Source organism: Uranotaenia lowii, chromosome 3, assembly GCF_029784155.1.
Source record: "Uranotaenia lowii strain MFRU-FL chromosome 3, ASM2978415v1, whole genome shotgun sequence".
NCBI lineage: Eukaryota > Metazoa > Arthropoda > Insecta > Diptera > Culicidae > Uranotaenia > Uranotaenia lowii.
The window spans coordinates 91,453,817-91,479,632 of record NC_073693.1 but is presented as its reverse complement, the minus strand read 5'-3'; the positions used below and the strand labels follow the sequence as shown (position 1 = coordinate 91,479,632).

At 39.9% G+C, this 25,816-nt stretch overlaps 1 protein-coding gene across 1 annotated transcript in view; it reads left to right on the top strand.

Moving 5' to 3' along the window:
• The window catches only part of LOC129751796 (uncharacterized), a 342,108-nt gene that overhangs the window by 280,087 nt on the left and 36,205 nt on the right, over nt 1–25,816 (top strand). Inside the window, exon 10 of the mRNA XM_055747524.1 lies at nt 11,962–12,061. Within this exon, the coding sequence (XP_055603499.1) occupies nt 11,962–12,061 (100 nt within the window). The remainder of the gene's footprint in view (nt 1–11,961; nt 12,062–25,816) is intronic.

Here is a 25,816-nt window from a genome sequence, read left to right as displayed (position 1 = left end):
ATTTCGACAAAGGTTTTCCTGGTTGGGAAAGAAATATTTTCGAAGGGCCCGGTCAAGTCAAACCCAATCGTTTACAGTGTGGACCGAAAATACGGATAATTTAAATATATAAAAGGAAGCTACCACTGATAACTATGAACTCTTTTAGTGATAATCATGAGAAACTACTCTAAATCTTCTAGTTCTGAATCATTAGATAAGTTCTCGAAACCCCTACTCAATGAAGAATGATACTCCAAAAATAAACGTTTTTTTAGTTCAAAAACTTATCATCTCCACTGTCGCAAGCCGGAACGGTCCCGCGAAATGAATTAATATTTTTCTTCATTTGTTTGCTTTTCCGGGTCAGCTTTCCGGTGAAGTGTTTCCCATCCTCCCATCCGCTTCAGATTCAAACATATGCCTCAGACACGTGGCAGTAGTAGTAGTGGGGTCGGCTATTGGCAAATGCGCTCAAACAGGCCAGTAACAACCCACTTCGGTGGTGTCAATTGGTTCTGGCTCGCTGTTGCTTCAACACGGAGAATACTTTTGCACCTTTCCTGGGCGCGAAATCGTACCGACTTTGGCGCCTGCATACACATAGTTCGGCATTATTGCGGCGATGTTATTTTCAAGGTGGTTCAAAAATTTTCTAGAGACACAATTTTGGAGTTGAATAAAATCAGTGGTAAATTTGAGTTCATATTTTAAACTTAAATATGAAAATCAAGTTTATCCCGAGACGAAATCTAACTAATAGTCAAAAAGCTTTTGGTAGTCTTAGAGATTATTTATATCTTGGCAGACTACGTTTCGAGCATCGTTAAGTCATTTTCAAGGATTTTATTCTTTGAACTTCGAAAAAATAACATCTTCGATTTCAAATTTTCCATTGCCACGTAGTATTCCTCAACCTGATTTAAACCCACCCTAGTGGTTATTTTTACACATTACAGAGACAACACCCTGAATCGGGAACTAAGAGAGGAATCGGCCTCACCAAGGTATTTGTTGATATTGGAAAACACATTTATCGTGAAATTTGCTGCCCGCTGCCATGCCTTCCAGGGGTTGAAAAGCGAGGAGTTCTAGTTTTTGTTTTCCGTTTTTGCTGTTTTTTTTTTCTTGCTGCAACAAACGTGTCCAAGTCGGACCAAGTTCGATTTGCATTTAACCAAACGATTTGAGGAGAGTTGGGTGGAATTTAGGTACATGGAACTGGCATTAGTGGTTCATAATTTATTTCCAATATGCTTTCGGAAGGTGTGGGTTCGGACTGCAAACACAATGAGAACTGAGTATTTACAGGGGCATAAATTTAATTAAGCATACAGCGGGCAATTTCTCCCTTCCTTTCTTCAGGAATCAAGATTTCTAGAATCCAAGAATTCAAGAATTCAAGAATTCAAGAATTTAAGAATTCAAGAATTCAAGAATTGAGAAATTCAAGAATTCAGAAATTCAAGAATTCAAGAATTCAAGAATTCAAGAATTCAAAAATTCAAGAATTCAAGAATTCAAGAATTCAAGAATTCAAGAAATCAAGAATTCAAGAATTCAAGAATTCAAGAATTCAAGAATTCAAGAATTCAAGAATTCAAGAATTCAAGAATTCAAGAATTCAAGAATTCAAGAATTCAAGAATGCAAGAATTCAAGAATTCAAGAATTCAAGAATTCAAGAATTCAAGAATTCAAGAATTCAAGAATTCAAGAATTCAAGAATTCAAGAATTCAAGAATTCAAGAATTCAAGAATTCAAGAATTCCAGAATTCAAGAATTCAAGCATTCAAGAATTCAAGAATTCAAGAATTCAAGAATTCAAGAATTTAAGAATTCAAGAATTCAAGAATTCAAGAATTCAAAAATTCAAGAATTCAAGAATTCAAGAATTCAAGAATTCAAGAATTCAAGAATTCAAGAATTCAAGAATTCAAGAATTCAAGAATTCAAGAATTCAAGAATTCAAGAATTCAAGAATTCAAGAATTCAAGAATTCAAGAATTCAAGAATTCAAGAATTCAAGAATTCAAGAATTCAAGAATTCAAGTATTCAAGAACTCAAGAATTCTAGAATTCTAGAATTCTAGAATTCAAGAATTCAAGAGTTCAAGAATTCAAGAATTCAAGAATTCAAGAATTCAAGAATTCAAGAATTCAAGAATTCAAGAATTCAAGAATTCAAGAATTCAAGAATTCAAGAATTCAAGAATTCAAGAATTCAAGAATTCAAGAATTTAAGAATTCAAGAATTTAAGAATTCATGAATTCAAGAATTCAAGAATTCAAGAATTCAAGAATTCAAGAATTCAAGAATTCAAGAATTCAAGAATTCAAGAATTCAAGAATTCAAGAATTCAAGAATTCAAGAATTCAAGAATTCAAGAATTCAAGAATTCAAGAATTCAAGAATTCAAGAATTCAAGAATTCAAGAATTCAAGAATTCAAGAATTCAAGAATTCAAGAATTCAAGAATTCAAGAATTCAAGAATTCAAGAATTCAAGAATTCAAGAATTCAAGAATTCAAGAATTCAAGAATTCCAGAATTCAAGCATTCAAGAATTCAAGAATTCAAGAATTCAAGAATTCAAGAATTCAAGAATTCAAGAATTCAAGAATTCAAGAATTCAAAAATTCAAAAATTCAAGAATTCAAGAATTCAAGAATTCAAGAATTCAAGAATTCAAGAATTCAAGAATTCAAGAATTCAAGAATTCAAGAATTCAAGAATTCAAGAATTCAAGAATTCAAGAATTCAAGAATTCAAGAATTCAAGAATTCAAGAATTCAAGAATTCAAGAATTCAAGAATTCAAGAATTCAAGAATTCAAGAATTCAAGAATTCAAGAATTCAAGAATTCAAGAATTCAAGAATTCAAGAATTCAAGAATTCAAAAATTCTAGAATTCAAGAATTCAAGAGTTCAAGAATTCAAGAATTCAAGAATTCAAGAATTCAAGAATTCAAGAATTCAAGAATTCAAGAATTCAAGAATTCAAGAATTCAAGAATTCAAGAATTCAAGAATTCAAGAATTCAAGAATTTAAGAATTCAAGAATTTAAGAATTCAAGAATTCAAGAATTCAAGAATTCATGAATTCAAGAATTCAAGAATTCAAGAATTCAAGAATTCAAGAATTCAAGAATTCAAGAATTCAAGAATTCAAGAATTCAAGAATTCAAGAATTCAAGAATTCAAGAATTCAAGAATTCAAGAATTCAAGAATTCAAGAATTCAAGAATTCAAGAATTCAAGAATTCAAGAATTCAAGAATTCAAGAATTCAAGAATTCAAGAATTCAAGAATTCAAGAATTCAAGAATTCAAGAATTCAAGAATTCAAGAATTCAAGAATTCAAGAATTCAAGAATTCAAGAATTCAAGAATTCAAGAATTCAAGAATTCAAGAATTCAAGAATTCAAGAATTCAAGAATTCAAGAATTCAAGAATTCAAGAAATCAAGAATTTAAGAATTCAAGAATTTAAGAATTCAAGAATTCAAGAATTCAAGAATTCAAGAATTCAAAAATTCAAGAATTCATTATTCAAGAATTCCAGAATTCAAGAATTCAAGAATTCAAGAATTCCAGAATTCAAGAATTCAAGAATTCAAGAATTCAAGAATTCAAGAATTCAAGAATTCAAGAATTCAAGAATTCAAGAATTCAAGAATTCAAGAATTCAAGAATTCAAGAATTCAAGAATTCAAGAATTCAAGAATTCAAGAATTCAAGAATTCAAGGATTCAAGGATTCAAGAATTCAAGAATTCAAGAATTCAAGAATTCAAGATTTCATGAATTCAAGAATTCAAGAATTCAAGAATTCAAGAATTCAAGAATTCAAGAATTCATGAATTCAAGAATTCAAAAATTCAAGAATTCAAGAATTAAGAGTGTCAAGTTACAGTTATCAAGATTCAAATATGAGATTCAAGTATCAAGATTCATTTTTAAAGTTTATATTTAAGGTTACAATATTCAAGACATAAGTTTCAGATTTAGTTCAGTTTATTCTCAGTCCAGTTCTATTTTCAGCAAAGTTTTAGTATAAACATTCGCTTTTTATTACCTACCAAACCAGATTCCACTCTGTGATTCCTTTGTACGAGATCAGTTTCAATCAACGAACCCAAACTAAATTGACTACTTCCCTTTTCAATTTCCTATCCATTCGGAACAAAACCAAAAATATGCTAGCCCCCAACTCGGAATGGACGGGATTTCGGATCTCTTCAAACATCCTCCGGTCACATCAGCTTAATGAGAATGCCAAAGCACAGGGATCACTAAACAAAAACCACCGCAATTAAGTTTTGTGTGTGCACACACGTCGAAAATCGATATAAATTGCACATAATTTTCCCTTCGAGCCTTTATCGCTTTGCATTTAAATTTTAATTGAATTGTTCGATACACAACACACCGCTCGCTGCTGCTATTTGCTATTTGCTGATGTGGAGTGTTTCCGGTTTGTGTGTTCTCGCCTCGCTCACGAAAACCCACCCACATATTTAATTGAAGGAGAGTCACACCTTGTAGATCTTCAGGCGCTTTTCCTCTTTTTTGAGGCGGGAAAAAAAGAATGAAAGCGAACCCACCCAAAGAGGGAGCTACGGAATTCCGTATGTTGATTGTTGTTCATAAACTTTCCACCTTTAGTAGTGTTTCGGGTTTTCCGCTGCTTCATGCTGTGGGTGGGTGGGATGACTTGGAATTGGACTTTATGCGGGTGGGTTGCTGCATTACGGTTTGTCGATATCACACCGAGGCACGAGTCACACACATCCTGGTGGCCTGGCTCCGGAGCAGCTCCAGGAACGTTCCGTTTCAGTACCCGGACAAACAAACAAACAAACGAACTACCACTATAAGGCAGGAGCGCAATTATTGCTCGTTTGTGGGTCGAGTTCGAGAGACATTAGAGTCGATTGGTTGGAAAATCGTTCTCTGTCGTATTTGTGGTTCGAGAATATCTACTATCCGGAGCCGGGACAGAAATAACATTTTCCAGCTGGATGATTCAAATATTGGAAGCAACAGGCTGTAGGTGGCAGCTCCCCATGGTCTCCCTAAGGCTGTTTTAGTTTACCGATTAGGAATCAATGGTTGAAATGTAAAAAATAGTTGGGGTTAGTTACAGTTAGACTATTTTCAGTGCGATTTTAGTTATTGGAGATAATCGTAGTATCATCATGGTTGATTTTGTTCAAAAGAATTTCAATCAATCTTGCCTTAGCAGCTTTCTGGACATTTTTTCAGATTTCAATTAAGCAACACCTTTCGTGTTGACAACTCGAGGCCTGATTTCTTCGACACCGACTCGATATCTGTCCTCTGCTAGTGATCATTCGAAGTTGATACAAATACTTTTTCGCTTGAAGAACACAAAAACAAGTTGCAGGGAAGTTCGGGGGAGCTACATACAGAAAAAAAAGGTGACAATAGCCGAGTCACCCGAGTCACTCGATTCTAGGATTTACTTTAGGTGAAGTACGTCACTTCGGATGAACTTTGGGAATGAACTTATGTCACTTCACTAACACCGACTATCGGAATATCGTGACTAGAGTCTCGTGACGGTGAGGTGACTCGACTATCGTCACCTCACGCGCAGCGCAGAATAAGGACCATCGTTTAATTTAGAGAGTAGCAATAGTTTATTTGCCTTTCTTAGCCTTGTTAACCTGGTTTAAATCTGATATTTCGTGTCCTCTCTTGGCGTCGAGCTAGGGTTCGATGAAGTCGACTTGGAAAGGTTGACTGACTTTTGCGAGTACTGAACCAGGCACTGCTGGACATTCGACGGCGACAAAACGACGTGGTTTCTGAGTACCTGACCCCACCTTTTTTATTAGTTGATCACACAGGTGGTAAATCCTTTTCACGGAATTTCAATGCACGTTGAGCCACCGCGTCTTCCCAGTACGCTAGTTTGGGTCCATGGATACAATTGGTCGACTCTAGATACAATGTACCCCTGCGTCATAAAGTCCACCTGCGAACTCTGGCACTAAATATCATCTGGACCTGCAACGAAAGCTTTACCCATGATGATAGACCAAGTCCGCGCTTCTGCATTCATCGGCTTACTCGGTTTCAAGTCAAAACTCCAGCATACATACCCTGCCTCTAGTTACGATTCAAGACTAAGGACCTCTCCGGCGAGGTCCGGCCTTCACTCGTAACTTGAGGCTCGCTTGGTTACCACGACTATCGTGCGCTCCGCCTATGTTCAAGACGACTGCTTGAGACCAATGACCTCTGTTTCAACGACTTGAAGTTTTGGCTCTCTTTGGTTTGGCCCGAGGCCCTCTATTCTTTGCCCGTACCGATGTGCCAATCGAGAGCAGCTTATCTTGGACACGCGCCTGTCACAGCACACGTCCGGGGCTTTACGAAACTACTCGGATAATTCCCGGCAAAGACGTCATCCTACACCGTCTCGAGTGAGGTCACTCTCTCAGAGAGTATTCCGCGGCGTGAGAACTCTTCTCTCCACGAGCCCGACTGCGAAGAAGGTCAAGTCTTATCTCCGCAGCTTCCGTCGTAGGGAGCGCGATCTATTCGGATACTGCGCAGACGGTTAAATCCTATCTTTGTATGCTCCTTTCTTTGGCTAGTAACTTTTCGGCTGGCAACCCTTGGCTTTTTGCCCGCCGTGTGCCGAATCGAGAGCAGCTTATCCTGGACCCGCGCCTGTCACAGGACACATATGGGCCTTCTACGCTTACGACTCATCTGAATGAATAAATAAATAAAAACATGAATTCCGACGGTGATGTCATCCTACCCGGCTCGAGTGGCTCAAACCAATCTTTCCCAGAGTATTCCACGGCATGAATACTCTTCCCCCTACGAACTCGACTGCGTAGAAGGTCATGCAGAAATCCACCTCTCCATGTTTCCGATTCATCCAAAATCCGACGTTAGGGATCATGCGATGAGTCCACTGGCTGCGTTCTTAGCTGTCCCACTGGTGCAGCAGAAGATATCTTCCTATAATAAGACCGAGATGGGCATGACCCCCGTCACAACATCAGCAGCTACCGAGGACACTGTTCAGTATGCGCTGATAACCCGCAGATTCATCAGCCGCTTCACGCTGCAGATCACACTGCCTGCTCAAGGCTGCCGCTCCGTACCGCAAAATGGACGTGATCATGCTCGCCAGGACTTTCCTTCTGGTGCAGCAGATCGCTGAGTTGTACGACATGGCCCGCGAGAGGGCTGCTGTCGCCGTTGCCGCTTTTTTGCAGGCGTAGTCGACGTGGGTCTTGAAATTCAATCGATCATCGATCATCACTCCCAAGTACTTGATGACACGCTTGGATTCGATTGCGCACGCTCCAGATGCAATCGTCCCTGATTGTGCTGATATCAGGTTTGTGTTCAGCACCATCTCGGTCTTGTGGTGAGCCAAACGCAAGCTCTTGGAGCGCATCTAACTTTCCACCTTCTCGATCGCTGCAGTGGTGAGTTGCTGAACCTCCTCGGTTGATGGAAAATCAGTTCGTCGCAGACAGTTCGACCTGACCACACCTTGGGTGCTGAGTTAGGTACCGGGATAAGTAACACCGATGGCTGTCGCTTGATGTTGTCGGGCGGAGCATTTGGACCTTTAGACTTTGCCTTTGATGTCGTACCTGGCCCCACCAGGTACCGGAATGAGTAACACCAATTGGTTGATTCAAATCAAACCGAAACAGCGGGGTCCTGTAGTTCCAATCTATTGCGCCCAGCACCAATCTATTATTTAAGTACGATGATTCCTGTTCCGTTTATAAAATGGAATAAAGCACCAAACCTTTTGCAATATCAAATGATTCTTGAATATTTGGGATCGCTACGATGCATTCGCGAACTAATCCAAGAGTAAATGGTCATTTCCTTTTCGACCTGTTCTGATCCTGTTGCCGCTCATTGCCTTCGTCCCGCTCTCATTTTTACTTCGCCTTATCCCACGCTTCGTCTCTTCGCTCCAAATCTATGGCTCACCTATCGTCCTTAAGACTCGACTTGAGAACCGACACCTCCTCGCAATGACTCGAGATTCCCACACAAACCTATCCTCTTTGCGACTTGGGGCATGATCTCTCCTCTAACGACTCGAGATGCGACCCCTCCTCGCATCGACCCGAGGTTTACCTCTTCTCTTCATGGCCCGATCTCTCCTCTAACGACTGGAAATCTGACCTCTCCTCGTAATGACTCGAGGTGACCAGTAGTACACCACTAATGTTGATTAAGGGCCTGATCCCTCCTCTTACGACTCGAGACCCGACCCCTTACCATAAAGACTCGGGGGTGATCACACAAACCTCTCCGCATGGAGGTTCGAAGCCTGACCTCTCCTCTAACGACTCGAAGCCTGGCCTCTTATATCCAAGATTCGAGGTTCGCCACCTTGCCGGTCGTGTGCCAGATCGAGAGCAGCTTATCCTAGACTCGCGCCTGTCATGGCACACGCGCGGGACTTAACGCAACGGCTCGGATGATTTCCGACGAAGACGTCATCCTACTCCGACTCGAATGGCTCACCCGGCGTCGAGAGCCACTCTACCCGTGGGTATTCCCCGGACGTGGAATAACCCTTTCCCAACGATTTCCACTGCGAAGAAGGTAAGTCTTATCCCGCAGCTTCTGTCGTTTAGAACCGCCCTACTCGGATACTCCTTGAAGGTGGAGCATCCTACGCACGAACGCGGCGCACTCACGGCATCCGCTACGCAGAAGATGATGCCTTATCTATGTAGCTTAAAACCGTGGGGTCGGACGCACTCTACTCGACAGCCCCCCGTCGATGGGGTTAGTCTACTCCGACCGTTGTCCGGTCTTCTTTATCCCCCTTGGCTGGCAACCCTAGGGTGTTTAGCCCGCCTGTCACGGCACGCGTTCGGGACTTTGAACGCTACGACTCGGATGTTTCCCGACGGTGACGTCATCCTACTCCGACTCGAAAGGCTCGCCCGGCATCGAGAGCCTCTTTACCCGTGGGTATCCCCCGACAGTGGTTAACCATCTTCCTTTAAGGTCCGCTACGAGGAAGGTAAAGTCATATCTCCGCAGTTTCCCCCTTAGGAAGCGGCACTACTCGGATACCCTCCGACATTGGGGTATCCTACACACGTTCGCGGCGCACCCCTGACCTCCGCTACGCATAAGATGATGCCTTATCGTTGTAGCTTCGATCCAGGGATCGGACGCACACTACTCAGATGCTCCCCGTCAATGGAGTCATCCTACACCGTTTGCGGACTGCCGTTGGTTCCAGCTCCTCTGCAGTACAGTCATGATCTGGGTGAACCCATCGCTGATCTCATGCCAAGTGTTGGAATCCTTACACATCCTCTGTACCAAGTTGCCTGCAGTCGTGTCGGGCCCACAGGCGGAAGTACGTACCGCCGCAAACCTCGGACTGACAAACACCACATGCTCGGGTGTTTCCTCTGCGTCCCCACAATCTGGGCAGTATGGCGAAGCCACATGTCCAAACCGGTAGTGCTGCCTGCCAGTCCCTTTTGGTAAGCTGGTCGATTAGGGCTGCCGACGAAACTCCTATTCATTCCTTTACAGCCGACCGACTAACCGCTAAACTGGTTTCTGAGAGATGGTTACAGTTGCACATATTCACTCTCAATCAGTTCTGCTACAACCAGTAGCTCAGTGTGCGTACACGCAACCATGTTCGAACTTGAGTAAAAATTCTCGGGTTGCCTTTACCAATTCTCACGGAACTAAAAGTTCGTGCAACTCCGCAGAGCCAGGATCAAAGGCTCCTATCCGTTGAACTCCGTAGTACCCCTGCACTGTACGTTTGTGGGATTGCTCCCTCCCCATTTTTTTTTTATTTACGTGGTTTATTGTCACACGACATAACCTGATGAACAATATTCCTCCAAATTATTCGGTCCATGGCAACCGTTCTCCAACTAATCGGGCATCACACATACGCCAGATCGTGCTCCACTTGGTCTAACCACCTCCATCAGTTGCGCTCCTGCCCGACTCGTTCCTACCGGATTGGCGGCGGACACCTGTTTTGCAGGAAAGTCGTCCGGCATTCTCGCATTCTGGATACTGGATTCGCCGTAGAGTCGCCCGAGCTTGTGATTCATCCTTCGTCTCAACACTCCGTTCTTTTGCCAAGATATTCTCCGCCAAAGACGGTTCTTAACACTCGTCGCTAGATTACTTCGAGTGTGCACAGGTCCTCCTCGAGCAATATGCACGTCTCCTGCCCGTAAAGGACAACCGGTCTAACGAGCGTCATGTACAGGTTACACTTCGTGCGAGGGCTAAGTTTTCTCGAACGCAGTTGCTTGTAAGGTCCATAAAAGGCACTACATTCGCTAATATTTCGTCGCCAGGTCCCACGACTGGTTTCAATGTCTGCGGTCGCCAGTGAGGCGATATGGGCAAAGTATTTGACTATATCTGGCTTGCCGTAACGAACTTAACAGAGTTTGCTTCGAGAACCGCGCAGTGGATGATGCATTGTTTCCAAGTTGACGCATTATACACTCACATGTCAAAAGCCTTTGACGCGATCCACATAAATGCTCTACTGTCGGCATTGTGCACCAATGGAATAACCGGTTCCTGTCTTTTATGGATTCGTTTGTACCAGATAGAAAGAACGTAAGTACTTTCTCGTTCAACAATGGTGAACCACGAGGGAGTCATTTGAGACCCATCACTGTTATGAATGAATTTCCTGAAGTGCTGACTGATGTGTTTGGTTTAGTTCGGTTGTTGTTATTGTTGTTGTTGTTCCAGTAACCTTTGCGGCGTGCTTGAAGATGTTTTCCTCAACACCAGCTGAGTCATCTAAATTCAATAACGTAAATGAGTATGTGTGTCTCATCCTCTTCATGCGTCGTGTACAGCGTTGCCACAAATACCGATTTTCCGGAATTTATACCGATTTTTGATGACATTTGCAACCAAGAATCGGTAAATACATTAGACTGAGTCGATTTGGGGTCCAGCACTGGGGATGAAATTCTTGCCACCTGCCATGAAGGGATGAATGACTCCTAGAAGTTAAAAACTATCCAAAAAAAAAAAATATTGCCACCTGTCAAACTTCCTGAATCTTACGAAAACAAACATGAAGCTCTGCAAGTGAAGACTTTTCAGGTCTAATATTCCTTAGTTTCCAAGCTCACTTGTGTTGGGAAAAAGTGGTAGAAATTTTGACATTTTGAAAATTTTACCATGCAAAAATGTTTTCAAGCTCTTTAGGCGTTGTATATTTTACAGCACTGTTTCTATTTCAGCCGTATGTGATAGAAATATTGCGCTTTTTGCATCACAGCATGCGAAACTACAACACGTGTTGTTAAAAAACTTGAAGGCCACAGATCTGGAGAATGATTTTGCATAGAAAAATTTTCAAAATGTGCAAAAAGTGACAAAATTTCTACCATTTTTCCCCAACACCAGTGAACTTGCTCTTAGAGATACTCCAGTGATGTCAATTTCTGTCATCCTATTCAATTCTACTCTGCTCTACAAAGCCTTCTCAGGGTTTTTCTCAGTTCAGATAAAATTTTATCACTTTAACATATTTTTCTCAGCAGAAAATTTCAAACCAAATCGTGCTATAACTTTGATCTCATTTTTCTGCTCTTTAAAAATAAATGAATACCTTATTTAGCTGTCAAAGAAAAATCAACACTATATAGTGCCATCATTTGGATATCAATGCCTTATATTCATCTTGTTCTGCCATCATTTTTCAACATGTTTATACTAAAATGAAACCTAATTTTGCCATCGGTGAAAATATAACACCAAATATTGCTATAATGTAGGCATTGATAGCCGATTTTGGTTACAATATTCTATCGATTCTGGCATCAAAGTCTCCTCGATTCAATTTGAGAGCTAGTCTTTAGACTTGTATTTGCTTTCTTTAATGTCATCCAACGAAGTGTATTAATTGACCTTTATCGTTATCTCTGCATTTTCAGATTTTTCTATCTGTACCACTTTTCCTTCTACGCGTATCACTACCGCTTCAACGGACAGTACAGCAGTTTGTCGCTGTTCACATCGTGGCTGTTCATTCAGGTAAGTTTAAGCAACAGCTATTTTAAGAATAAAATCAAAGACTTCCGCCAATTTCGAACGAGAGTTTCTACAAAAAAAAAACCAACCGGCAAACGCAACTTCATTTGTCTCGTTTTCCGCCCCCCGTTCGTATGATTTATTGCTTTTTAAGTCATAGTCGAGTGGAAAGAAAAACAATTTCTCTTAACCGGGCCGGTCGCTGATCGGAGAAGGAAAGGCTGTGGGATGGGTTTGACTAACTGACGAAGAAAAATAAACTTTTCGCAGCTTCCAACGGTCATTAAGTTTTAATCCACAGATGAGTAAGCTTTCTTTTTCCTGTTGTAGTGCATTGGAACACTCGTTTTTCCGCGGACAAGTTTCGTCCGCGCTTTGGCACTAGCCAATAAAAGATACACTTTCTTGAGGGTTTTTTTTTATTTTATCCTTTTTCCCCTAGCTTATGATCAGTTTTTCCTTGTTCTTACAGCCATTTTTTCCCCTACGTTCCGGTGATGCATCTAGCTTATTAGCACCTGATGATGTATTGTTTTATAATTGGAAAGTGTTGCTTCATAATTCATAAATTGCGTTACGGGCAGTAAGCTTATAATGCTTTGATGGCTTTCCGGTTCCGGATCCTTTCGTGTTCCGGAAACACAAGTCAGTAAGTGTTCTGGTAGAGCATAAAAAACACTTCCTCCGCGAAGCCGATATTGACGAACACATCCACTTTTATTATTCGTTTATTGTTTGATTAATGATGGAAGTTTTCGCTGCTGCTGCCAGGCCACGGGTTGTGCCAATAGGGTTTGGTGTTTGTTTCCGTCTCGTTTGGGGGAGGGTGTTAAAATCGAGGACGAAAGTAAGACGTTTTATGAACTAATCTGCGGCACCTGAGTTACGAAGAAAGCAGCTGCCAGTTTTTTTTTATTTCCGTTAACTACGGTCGTCAGTTGGTCAAAAAAGGTTGTTAAAAGAGTAAAAGGTTAGAGCATTATGTTTCTAGAGTTATAAGCCAAGAGCATTTGGGACGATTTTCAGTCATTTTTCGAGATTGTTTTTTAACATGTGTAAGGCTCATTGATAAAAGCCTGTTAAAAAACTGCAATCATATATGCGAGGCAGACACGACTTGAAGTCATTATCATTATGACAGATCATTCAATTAAGATATCGCAACAACACACATGGAAAATTACGATAACACTTTGCTTGACTCAGAAAAGGTTGCTTTGAAAGTGACAAAAAAAATCATCGATGTATCGAAAAAAAAACGCAAATCCATTATCCCTTTCCTATTCGGGTTATGGATTTCAAAATGGGGTTTTAAATCCACAGAAAAGTTTCGATCCCTATGTTTTTTGATTAATTTTGATTAATTTGATGAAGATTGATAGAGATAAATAATTTTGGAGGGGGGAGTTTTCTTGTCTATACTTAATGCATTGTCTCATCCATCTATCCCACACGCATTATCATACATCAGCCTAATTTGCCTTACATATATTTGATTTTCTTTGATTTGTCCCTTCGTTGAATAAAACACCCTGGTTCGTAAGATAAAAGATAAGGAAAACCGTTACTTGGATTTAGGATGTAACGCCAATGATTTTTCTCCCTTGTACTGACTAGAAAGTAGCTATAGACCATTCCGATAATCATAAATACACTAAAAATCAACCTTCATTCAAAAAATGCGTTTAACGTTTAACCAAATTTTTGCTGCGTACTATTCTTTACATCCAAGTGAAGTAAGCGTTGTCATTTTTGTCGTTTTCGCGAAGAATTCTGAAAATGCGTGAACTTAATCCCGAGCAAAGAAAACGGATTGTGCATAAATGGGGCACTGTGAGTGGTCTTTCAATCGAACAACTAGCTAAGGAAGATGGTGTGAGTGTTGGAGCAATTAAAACCGCTTTAAGAAAGTATGGAGAACAGTGTACTTTCACTGATCTCCCGAGATGCGGTAGGAAATTTGGCCCTGCTTGACCCTACAAGGGACAAGAATATCAAACATTACTACAAACGGCATCTTATGAAATCAGTACGGGATGTGTTTAAGAAACTAGGTACCTCATCGACTAATGTTATGATGAGTACCAAACAGACTGAATACGTGGAACCAAGGGATCGGAAACTCTACGACAAACTTCTGACCAAGAAATCAGGTTGTGTTATCATGGATGATGAAACCTACAATCATACTCGACTATAAAACTCTACCTGAACCACATTTTTATATTGAGCTTCACGCACTGCTCTGACAGCTCTTGCTACGTAACATTCTTTATCCTTCGCCAGGGTGGTGTCGATGCGAATCAAGCCCACGATGGCAAAAGCTGCATCCGGAGATGATCTTGTATGCACTGCAAACTCGCATGGCTATCAGCCGATGTGTGCTCCGTAGTTTGGATCTGTTGCGCTTCACCTCTAGGGAATAGCTCCAGGCCTCTCCTCCGTGTCGTGATTTCAATACTGTCACGTCTCTGCTATTCTTCGGACCAAGGCAGTTCTGCATAATCCAGACCAGCGAGACTTTCGAAGCACTATCCCAAAAATATTTGACATGTGCACCGAAACTTAAGTGGCTGTCGACCATTACTTCGTGGTATTTCAGCTGCTTTTTCGAAGATATGGTGTGCCCTTCAACAGTAATCTCCATGTGCAGCACAACTCTTTATTTTGGTCACAAGTAGTCCTTTTCATGGTTTTTTTTCATGGTGGGCTATCTGAAGCTTGACTGCTTCCATCCAGATGCCAACTCTTTATACAGACACCGTTATCATGTCTTCTACCTCCTTGATTGTTTCGCCGGTGATCATTAGCACGACATCGTCTGCGAATCCGACTATCCGCGCGCGTGCTGGTAGTTTCAGCGTTAACACCATTATACATGGCATTTCAGAGCACTTATCCTAGTATGGAACCCTGTTGAATACCCGCTGTTAGACCAAGCCCACCGCAAGTTGCCATTTCGGTCGGTATTTTAGATGGTTTGATTGGTTGTGTTTTTATCTACTCACTTATTTTCGCACCCATTGTTGTGATCCAGGTTGGTATTTCTGTTTGTTTATTTTCTGATAGCGACAACCGGCTGCGTTGCTACCAGGTTGCTACATAAACGAATCCTGTAACAACCTGCTGCTCGAATGCTATTTCTCGAATCAAGTTAGCGACTGTTGGTGCGATGATGGGTTGATATATATGTTGCTGAATGTACTCGATTCGAGGTTTAGCAACCATTGGTGGGCATGGTCTTAGGGCAGTAGATTGTAACCGGGTTTTGGTTTCGTAGGTAAAGATGCGATTTCCAAAAATGCCTCCTATCATCCTGCAAAGGGTATCAGGAACACGTATCCTGTGGAGCGCTTTGACATTAGCCTCCCAGCTAACGTTGTTGAATGCATTTTTGACATCGATCGCCACAATGGCGTAATGACGAACACCTTCCCTCTTCTTTTAATATGCGCGTTTCGCGTATACTGTCATCATTCCACTGTGGATCTCCCGTTCCAAAAACCGAACTGGCTATTCGACAGTCCACTTTTATGATACACAGATAGTTAGTCGGTTGAAGATTATCCTCTCTAGCAGTTTGCCAAGGGTATTCAATAGACAAATAGGTCTGTACATTGATGGATGCCCTGGGGATTTTCCCGGTTTCGGTAGTAGCACCAGCTTCGCATTTTTTAACAGGGTGGGGAAACAGACCTTGTCGAGAGACTTTTGAAACACCACTCTGAAAGTATCTGTAATGTACTGTAACGCCATCTTCACCACAGAATTAGGGATTCCCTCCGGGCCTGGGATCTTGTTCAACGAAAGTTTCTTAGCAATGGCCACAAGTTCCTCGTTTGTTGCTGGCTCGATGTCGTGGTCTCCCGAGTCGTACGGGGCTTGTGGGCACTGCATCGAGCCATGCTGTGGGAAAACCTGTTACTCCCGTTGACCTCTTAATCCAGTATCACTACAGGGGCTTTTCCTGTCAATTCGCGAGCAATTTCATCCAACATTGTGTTGAGCTCCCCGTTCGTCTATCTTGGTGGAGCGTTGCAGCTGCAGAAGAAGATGCCGCTAATTTTTGGAATCACGTATCCGTGCCTAGAATGTGTCACTATCTTCTAAATGGGAAAAAGCCCCGTGAGATAGACAGCGCAGCTAAGCCAGACCTATCTGCTGCCCAGTTATCATTTACAGACGGAATTCTTTATGGTTCCTACTATCGCACTACATCGTATTTCTTTTCACCTACTGTTTGCTCTAGCAGAAGCTGTGCCATCGCGCTATGGTTCAAATTTAGCTGGAATACATCCAATTTTACTAGCTTCCCTTTGCCTTTTTGTATGCCTGGCAGTCCAAGCCGTCCAATTTCGTGGGCGTTGCCATCCGTCTGCTTACACAGCATGCATTTCGATTGATTTTTTCAATCTCTTGCAAAGAGTCCTTCTTCACCCTATCTTCGACAACATCGTGGCGGGTCGTCGGGTCCGTTTTGTGACCAAAGTCCCAGCAATTAAAGCAGCGTTGCATTTGTTATGGTATCCTGGGCGTAGTTCTGATGTGCCTCACTGACCAGCCAAGTCATACACTCCCTACCGTTAGTAGCGTGTTGGCCGCTGTTGGTGATAGACGAATCGTCGTTATCTGCATGCCACCGTACGCCTTTCTTAGTTTTATAGCTACTTTCTCAAGCTCCTACCTTGGTGCACTCATCCAAGTTATTGCATTCAATATATTTGTAAAACAACGGATGCAGGTCAAATGACAAGCTGCCTGGCATGGAAAGGTTGACTCAAACGGGTAGATTGTTGCCAGAGCTAACTCTTTCGTATGGATCTGAAAAGAGCCCTTTGGTATGGTAACTTGCAAGGGGAGCAAGGTGTAGGAGCAGCGAGCACAAAGACACATTCACTTTCAGCTTTCCATAACGTTTATTTTCTCTCTATATAACTTTGAACCAGTGATGCCACATTAAAATCGGTATTTTCGAGTCCGAAAAAATCGGTATTCGGTATGAAAATTCCATAAATCGGTATAAATACCGATTTTTTTTCGAAGCTTTTAATACTATTTTTATTGAAAGGATATTGAAAAATTACTATTTTGCTGATATCGTAATTTTTAAACATGATATTTTCTGCCCACTGCGACTTTATTGTGTTATTCACTCTAAACACTTTTATCATTTAGTATTTTTATGCTCCTTAAATCTTTACACTGAATACTACTACATTCATGAATCCAGATATGGCCTGGATGTTCTTGTTTAAGAAATACAACGTTGAGAAAAAATTAATTTCTACAATTTTTAAAAATTGAAATAAATAAGATATCAACTATTTATGACATAATTCAAGATAGTCATTGAGTATTTGATATTAAAGATCATAACTCATTGAACAACTTTGTTGAAGACTTTTGTGGATTTGTGCTATTTATCAAGAGTATTCAAGAGCGTGAACTTATCTTGTTTCCTAAATTTGAAACCCACAACTTCAAGATATGATTTGCTTATATCTTAAACTGCTATTATCTCTAATCTACCATGTTAGGAGACAAAGATGCTATCGAATAATCTGAGACTTGCTGGCTAAATAGGTTGGTTCATAATTTAAATAGTGATAAAGATAGCTATAGTTATATTTAGAAAAAAAAATCTGTCAGAACGAATTTTTTCAAAAATCGGTAAGAAATCTGTAGGTTTTGCCTAAAATCGGTATTCTGTGAATACCGATTCTTGGTCAAAATTTTCGTCAAAAATCGGTATGAATACCGAAAAATCGGTAGGTGTGGCATCTATGCTTTGAACTACAAACACTACACTGAACAAAATCGGGCTATAAGCATTATCGGAAATTCTAGTGTTATTGCACTAAAGGAAAATCCAATACTTTTTAAAGATTGGCATGCAATGATGTGATCATTATTTCCGATTGATTTTATCGGAAGTTCTAATGAAAGTTAAAAAGAATCGTTTTAATATATTCCATTATGAAATATGGTGATAAATAATGTCTAGTGAACGGAATAAAATGAATCGAGTATTTCAATGAATTTAAAATGTTTATTTCTCATAAATAAGTGTTTTTTGCATTGAGATTAATCTCAATACAATTGAATGAGATTAATCTCAATACAATTGAATGAGATTTATTAATATACAATACTTTACAAGGGAGAACATTTTTACATCACGAATTTTATTCTTAATTCTATCTAAAAACATAAAATTTCACAAATTATATTCTTATGCTACCTGACTACAGTACCCTTACGATTGTTATCTGAAAATAAATTGAGAAAAAAACTAATTATTTTTTATTAACACACAAGTCATAATTCAATCAATATAACAAACTTGTGTACGAAAATTTAGTGTGGAATAAAAGCAAATGGAAAATGATGATAATGATTATAGAATATTTCATATTATTCAAATTAAAAATCATTAAGTATATCTTCAATACTTCTATGTGTAATTCTGGAAACAAATTGAATCAAACAATCCGAGAGCAATTGAGCTTAACAAAGAAGTAAAAATGTTACAATTTTTTTCTGATAGCATTAGTTTGAAAATCTCAAAGAGTTTAAAAAACTCAAATTCCTGGCATCATTAAAAATATCTACTTCGAGACAGAAATGTTGATGATTCTTTAAAGGTAACACTTTTAAATGTTTTCAAAGGATTATTATAAAGGATAGCTCACCTGCACTTATCATTAACGCCTGCTGGAGGCTGATCCAGCCTATGTCAAATACTGTTTCTTTCATTTTTTTGGGACACATCAAGAAAATCAGTTCGAGCAACAAAATACTGGAGGGATGAACCTTATCAGTGGGATGAACTGCGGCGGAACTGCATAAACTACTTGTCCTTAGTGAAGGGTAATGTGCATCTTTAGTCCTTAATGATGTTAACCATCATTGTTGTGTCGAATGACTCGACCAATGACTTGATTTATAGCACGAGACATATCCAACGAATACCTAAACGAAAATTGGAAAGAATGTTTCATACATAATTTTGATTTTAATGAATTAATTATATTTCTGATACCCACCACTCATCGCCTGAACTATTTCCATTCTCTTGTGTCCGAACTTCTTCGAAGTGCTTTTTCTCAATATGACCCGAGCGTCTTTGAGCGGTGGCAATATTAGAAATCTCTTACTATCACAGCTGTGCCATTCAGGTCCGCACAGTCGAGCCCTTCGAAAATTTTCCCTAGACAGACGGCCAAAAATATGACTTCTTTCCCTCAGAGTATTCTTTCCGTTGGTCTCGGTCATGGTATTCAAAAAATTTTCCTTTCCACGCGGTTCAACAAAAACAAGTTTCGTTTGACTTATCTGTGTCCAGATACGAGTTTCCTTCAACGATTGCTGACATTTGTTGAACAGCGGAAACGGAGAAAAAAGAGAAAAGGAAACCAAGTTCGAATTGTCACGGATTTGCATAGCTGGAGCTCAAACCCTTACTATCCGCTCTTTAAAATGCCATTTTCACGCAAACCTGGCTGCCGTCAGTAACATGTAGATTTTGCAGCCGTATAACAATCGGAATGTCCTGATCAGCGGTTTCACCGGTCAACGTTTCACTGGTCAGAATAGTATTCCTTGCATTCCGCCCCAGAAGTTGACAACTCGTTGATGTAATTTGCGTGGTCCTCCTGAATGGTGGGCAAATGCACCATCAGATACGCATGTGGAACGATTGCTTGGGAGCTGAGCAGCAGCCACTTGCTAGGAACGGGATAATTTACATATTTCTAAACAACGGCACCATTTCTGGGTTTTTAAAGATGCGATCGATTCTGCCCAGTCGGAGTTTCTTCTTTTGGATCCAGCTTGTTGATGTTTGAATTTTTGAACCCCATCCGGAAGAAGCTCTTCGTGGCCGGCGATTTTTTCGAGGGTTCCCTTAACCAAGTTCACCTGGGGAGCTCTTTGGCTGAGAATTGCTCGGGAATAGCACCGCCTGGTATATAACATTTGCCCTTAGTCCAAAATTGATTCTGGAAGAAATGAATTTTGTTTTAGAAAACTGATAGGAAAAAAAAACATTGTTACCATTTAAGCATGTGTCGTCCTCGATGTATTTGCTATTCAGGCCATGAATCCATTCAATGGGGGATCCTTGAAGTTGGGATCAGAATTGTTCTGATACAGAACAGAGCAAGGATGCGATGGAAAGTTGCTCATCCGGCAAAGGTGCCTCGTCTAGACTCCAGATTACCGTATAGGATTGCGCTGTTGTCCTTCATCCTAAATAAAGGTACCGGAGGCACGGGTTAACTTTTACTGCCGTTTTTCTTGAGCTGCCGCCTGGAGCGTTTTTTCCACCTCCTGAAAAATATTATTTTTTTTTTGATTAAGCATAGTTTATATTTAAATTCAAAACCAAATACGAAACTCACCATTAGAACCAGTGTCATCACTTTCCAATGCCAATCTTGTACATACTAGTTTGATTTCCGTCTAAATTAAATTTTATTACAACCGCGGCCATTTCCGACATTTTGAAAGACGAAAATATCTTAACTAGGTACCAAAACAAGTCGAGAGATTTATTTTATTGGAAATTCTGTTAAAATTTATCATTGATGGAATTTGATAAAATAAACAAACGCATTTCGGTTCAATGCATTTTATATTCAAAGCCTGCTTATAAAATCTATAAGTATTTTTTTTTAACAAACAAAATATAATTTATTGATTTTAATCAATTTGAATTTTGTATAAAAATCATTTATCATTCAATGAAATGTAATATGCTTTTTGATATATTGTATCATTTTTTACTGTAAAAAGAATTTAACCTCAAATAATATAAGTTAAAAGAAACACACTGTATATTTAATCGCCCGATTTGGTTCAGTGTAGTTTCTTTGCGCCATAGAACCGGCTCTGTCCGAGCACGATGATGCTGCTGTTCTCTCCTTTGGTTTCTCTCTCCTATGGTTTCTCTCTCGCTTCGATGTTGTCGTATTTACGGTAGATGATAAATTGAACTTGCGCGCTAAACGGGTCCACGGTTTTTATGACCTCGGTTCAGCGCGCGCTGCTCTCTGATTGATCGCTGGTTTTTCTCCTCGCTCTCCTTTTTCAGACCGCTCTGCGGACCAGCGTTGCCAGATTGAAAACCGCTCAAGTCCGTAGATTTTAGGGAAATCGGAAAATGTACTGAGTTCGGCAAAATAAAACTTGAGGACCTTTTTTTTTTTTTTTGGTCGTCAGGTAGAATTTTCAGTTATCCGCAGAATCCCTTGAATTTTTACGAAAATCCGTAGGAAATGCTGAAAATCCGTAGATTTCGAGAATCGATCCGTAGCTCCGTAGGAATGTTGAACATCCGTAGAACTACGGAGAAATCCGTAGATCTGGCAAGGCTGCTGCGGACTGAACAGGTGCTTTCAACATACTTCTTGAAATCGGCGCTCTTTACCGCCGGGACATCTTTTAGCTCGAAGAACAATACCTTTTTGAAAGCGTCTTGTTATGGTGACGCGTTTGCCAAGAGCAGATAACTTTGGCTCCGTCGGCATCCTCGTAGTTCGTACTCCTCCTTTATTTGGAGGAATTGTTTACAACTGGGGAGTGGCGTTCTCTTTTCGTGGTTCTTCTCGGCTTGGACTCCTTCGAAGGTCCTTGAGAAACAACAAATTTTGCTTTCCCTGGGTCGCCTCGCAGTCTCGCCTTTCCGCACCAACTCCGATCGTTCCTTGACGGCACTCTGCAGAAGCACCAGTAAATTCGGCACCCAGGTTATTGTTGGTACTTCGCACAAGCTCCTGCATAATTTTGGCCTCCAAAAGGCCACATTTATTTAAGACCCTTGGTGCACCTCTTCCTGCGACTGGGACCTGCTCCTCAAGCTGGGAACTACTAAGGTCTTCAGTGGACCCATCAGCGGCCCGCTTCCTTGGCAACTTCCCTGCCAATCTCCTTTCCTAGCTCGTTTACTACTTTGGTCAGTGAAGGAGACCTAAGGAGTCCTCTCTTAGCAAAGTCCCACGTCTGCGTTCTTCTGCCTTCTCCTCCTTCGCCCGAGCTAACGTCAGTTGTCTCGGTGTTACTTCTGTTTTTGGTGATGTTGTTGTTGTTTATGTTCATGTTTAGTCACACGAGTAGCTAGGAAAATATTCGGTCCACTGCGCTAGTGCTTTGGACTTCATTACTATGGGGTGCGTCCTAGTGCCCCACAGGCTACCATTTAGGACCTGCCAGCCTTCCACCTCCTAAAGGGATAAAAGACCGGACAACGGTCGTAGTAGGCTGACCCCATCGACGGGGGACTGTCGAGTAGTGTGCGTCCGACCCCACGGTTTGAAGCTACAAAGACAAGGCAACACCTTCTGCATACCGTATGCCGCCTGATCTCGCTTCGTGCTACTACTGTAAGGATGCAATAAAGTGGTATGAAGCCAACAAGGTCACATTACATATTTACCGAAAGACTTGAACCCACCAAACTGTCCAGAAATTTGTCTAATCGATACTTTTTGGGCTTTGGCGAAGCCAAATCTGAGGAAATACATAAAACTAGTGAACAATGTTGAAAAATAAAAAAAAATAGATTGTTCTATAGTCGTCAAAATGCAGAAGGCACTATACAGAAACTGATTAGTGTTTAAACCTACTCCTGAGATATGGTTCTATTCAATAAATTTTTAATCTTGTTCTGAGTTAAAATCATAGAAAGAAATAAACAGTAATTGTTATCCACATTCATCGAACTTTTCAATGAATTTGATGGTATGAGGTTTTTTTCCTGAAGCAGAACAGATTTCTTCTACAGCTTTTCTTTTAAAAAATCAGAATGGCTTCTCAAAACCAATTCAAACACATCTTTGATCCTTTATCAAAAATCTGGCCCATCTCATTCATGCTTATGCTGTTTACTTTCTTCGTTCAACCCTCAATTGCTGCTGCCACTGATCTACTGCGGCACGCAGCCAAAGAAAATCGATGTTAATTATTTAAAAACTTCCCATTCACACCACTTCACCAATCAAACGCAACTTAGGGTGAATCGCTTAAACCCATTAAACTTTTCCGGGTCCGCCTCCCCTTATGTCAGTTTCCGTCTACGGAGAAGTCTTCCAAAACAGTTTTAGGAATAAAAAAACCCACCCAAAATGACTTTTTCAGCTGCGCGCTCCTTCATCACGTCCATTGAAGAGGGCTCACGGAAATCGAACTTTATTACACGGCCGACGGAAAACGTCGGAAAAACTGGGTCGCCCCTGAAAAGTCCCTAATTAAAACAAGTGCTTTTATCTCGCCACCCTCGGGAAACCTACTAAATATCGATGTTACCGGGGCCAGATGATGCTCAACCGAATTTAGTGGGAAGTAAACGATCAAACTGTAATCAAATATTGACACTTGACGCAGTTTTCACGCATACTTTCACTTCAGTTCTAGTTCGATCGACACTTGAAAGGGTGAACTTTTGGTGACCCTGAATGGGTTTTCGTAAATTTGGTTTGATTTAAGATTAAGAGAGTGTTTTCCTCGTCTATAAAACTTTAACATGATTTTTTTTCACACTAAATACTTTAAAAGTAAACTCCTTTTTACAATGTTTTAATACATTCATTTGATAGTTTGGGCGTGGTTAAAAAGATTGATAATTAACAGCAATTTTAATAATAATTGAACCAATCTCTATCATGATGTTGCAAATCTCGATAACGTTTTTCTCCGCCAGATATTCTCGTTAGAATTATGCACTGTCTTATGATTTTGTGCACGTAATTGTCAACTTCCCACCTTTGATTCCTTATTTTCTTATTTTTTTTCTTGGAAAAAAAACCTCCGCAAAATATAATGAAGAGATTCGTGTCCTCATAATGGCACAGACATCTCTAGTATGGTGGCGTCACCTATCAGCAGGTAATCATTGGCTTCCGTTCGCAATAAGACTCTCAATTATCCTGTGACAACAGGACAAAAAATACTTTGGAACCGAAAACATCATGGGGGTAAGCTGGCTGGCTGACGGGATCACGTTGACATTCCGCGTTGTCGTGAAGCAGGAGCGGAGTAGAAAAAAAAACAGGAACATCAACAGCATCAAATCGAGAAAAGCTCTTTGCATATTCGCAGCTCTCTGGAGCCACTGCTGCTTGGTGCTGCCTCTATCCTGTGGAAGTAGCCGTCAATCATAATATGGTTTATGAATGGGAAACAGGGGTGAACAAACTGCATCACCTTTAAATGAGGAGTTTGTATAAATAATTCAATTTGACTTTCTAGACATGTACTGCGAAAATTTTTCTAATAATTCAAAATCTGATTCAAAAGTTTATATTTGAGATTTTTTGATGGTTTTAAACTTGTATATTGTTCACATAAACAAGAGATAGACAAATTTCACATTTTTTCTTTGCTCCGTAGTCGGTGATTATTTCAATCCTCCTTTGTCTTGTGATGGGATATTGAGAAACGAGAATGCCTCAACTGGCTGTGGGGATTTGTAGTCATTTTTGAATTCCTCAAGCTCTGGGGTCTTGAAAGCTTCGTTTTAAGACGTTTAAATTTTAAAGTAACGTTTACATTTCGAGCAGCTCATAACCTTGTTGCCTAATAAGATACGAAGTTACAGCCTTGGACAAAGTTTTCCAGTGAAAAATTTTCTTTAAAGATTTTATAAATCGTCAGAAAAATCATCAGCAGGCTCGGTTCCACAAAGGAATCAATATTTATGTCGATTTTTTAGAACAAAAAGTTCAAATTTACTCATGTAAACGATATTTTAAATTTCTGCAAAAAATCATGGATGAGTTTTGATCCAAAACGAGGGTTTGAGAAATTAAAAAAAAATTACTCCATTTCAACATACTGTAATGCAGCAAGCCAAATGCCACAAAACTGTTTAATGCCAATTCGGCATAGCATTTGTGCAAATTTTACAACACCCTAATGATGGCGAGATTCGAGTAGAGTCTGATCAGTAAGTCAACCTAGGAACACCTCTTTTAAATAAATTGAAAATTATGTTATTTAAGTCGATAAATTAAGGGATGATTTCTACATCAAATTTGAAACTCTTTTTTTGAAACACAGTTTTTGTTCTATTTTTATGGATTTTAATTCAAAAGGTTGAAATCTAATTCGAAAACATTTTTTTTTACGAAAATCGACTTTCTCCGAACGTGACAAAATAATTTTAGTCAGGTAAAATTTTATCAATTTTTTTTTCGATCATCTTTATTTTCAACACTGTGTTACATGTTGTTAACTGTTACTGGAAATCACGTGATAAAATTTCATTTTTAGAATCAATTAATTTTTTTTGTGTTAATTATTTGACGTACCACAATCTAGTGGTAAATTTATTTTAAGATGCCTCATGCATAGAGATGTGCCGCAGGGCCGTAGGAAGAACCAGATCATAGAGGGATTTTGCGGACATTATTTTTGCTATAACACTTTTGCTTGAACTATGCATAAATAAAGTAATGATAAAATGTGTAGCTTCTATCTTATTACTGAGGTTTAAGTTATTTCACATTAAATGTTATTTATTTCAAATCCTAACTTTTGGATATAAGTCCTTCAATAAGGTTGCCTGATTGCCCGGATTTTTCCGGGCTTGCCCGGATATTAAATATACAATTTAGGAACTGTCCAGCCCGCCCCAGTTGCCCGGATTGCATCGAATCAAATGCACGGATTTATTCACTTTATTTGGCAAATCAACAAATAAAAAACAAATCGTTATTTATTTGTTTTATTTATGCCTCCAAAACAAAATTGTTAAGAAAG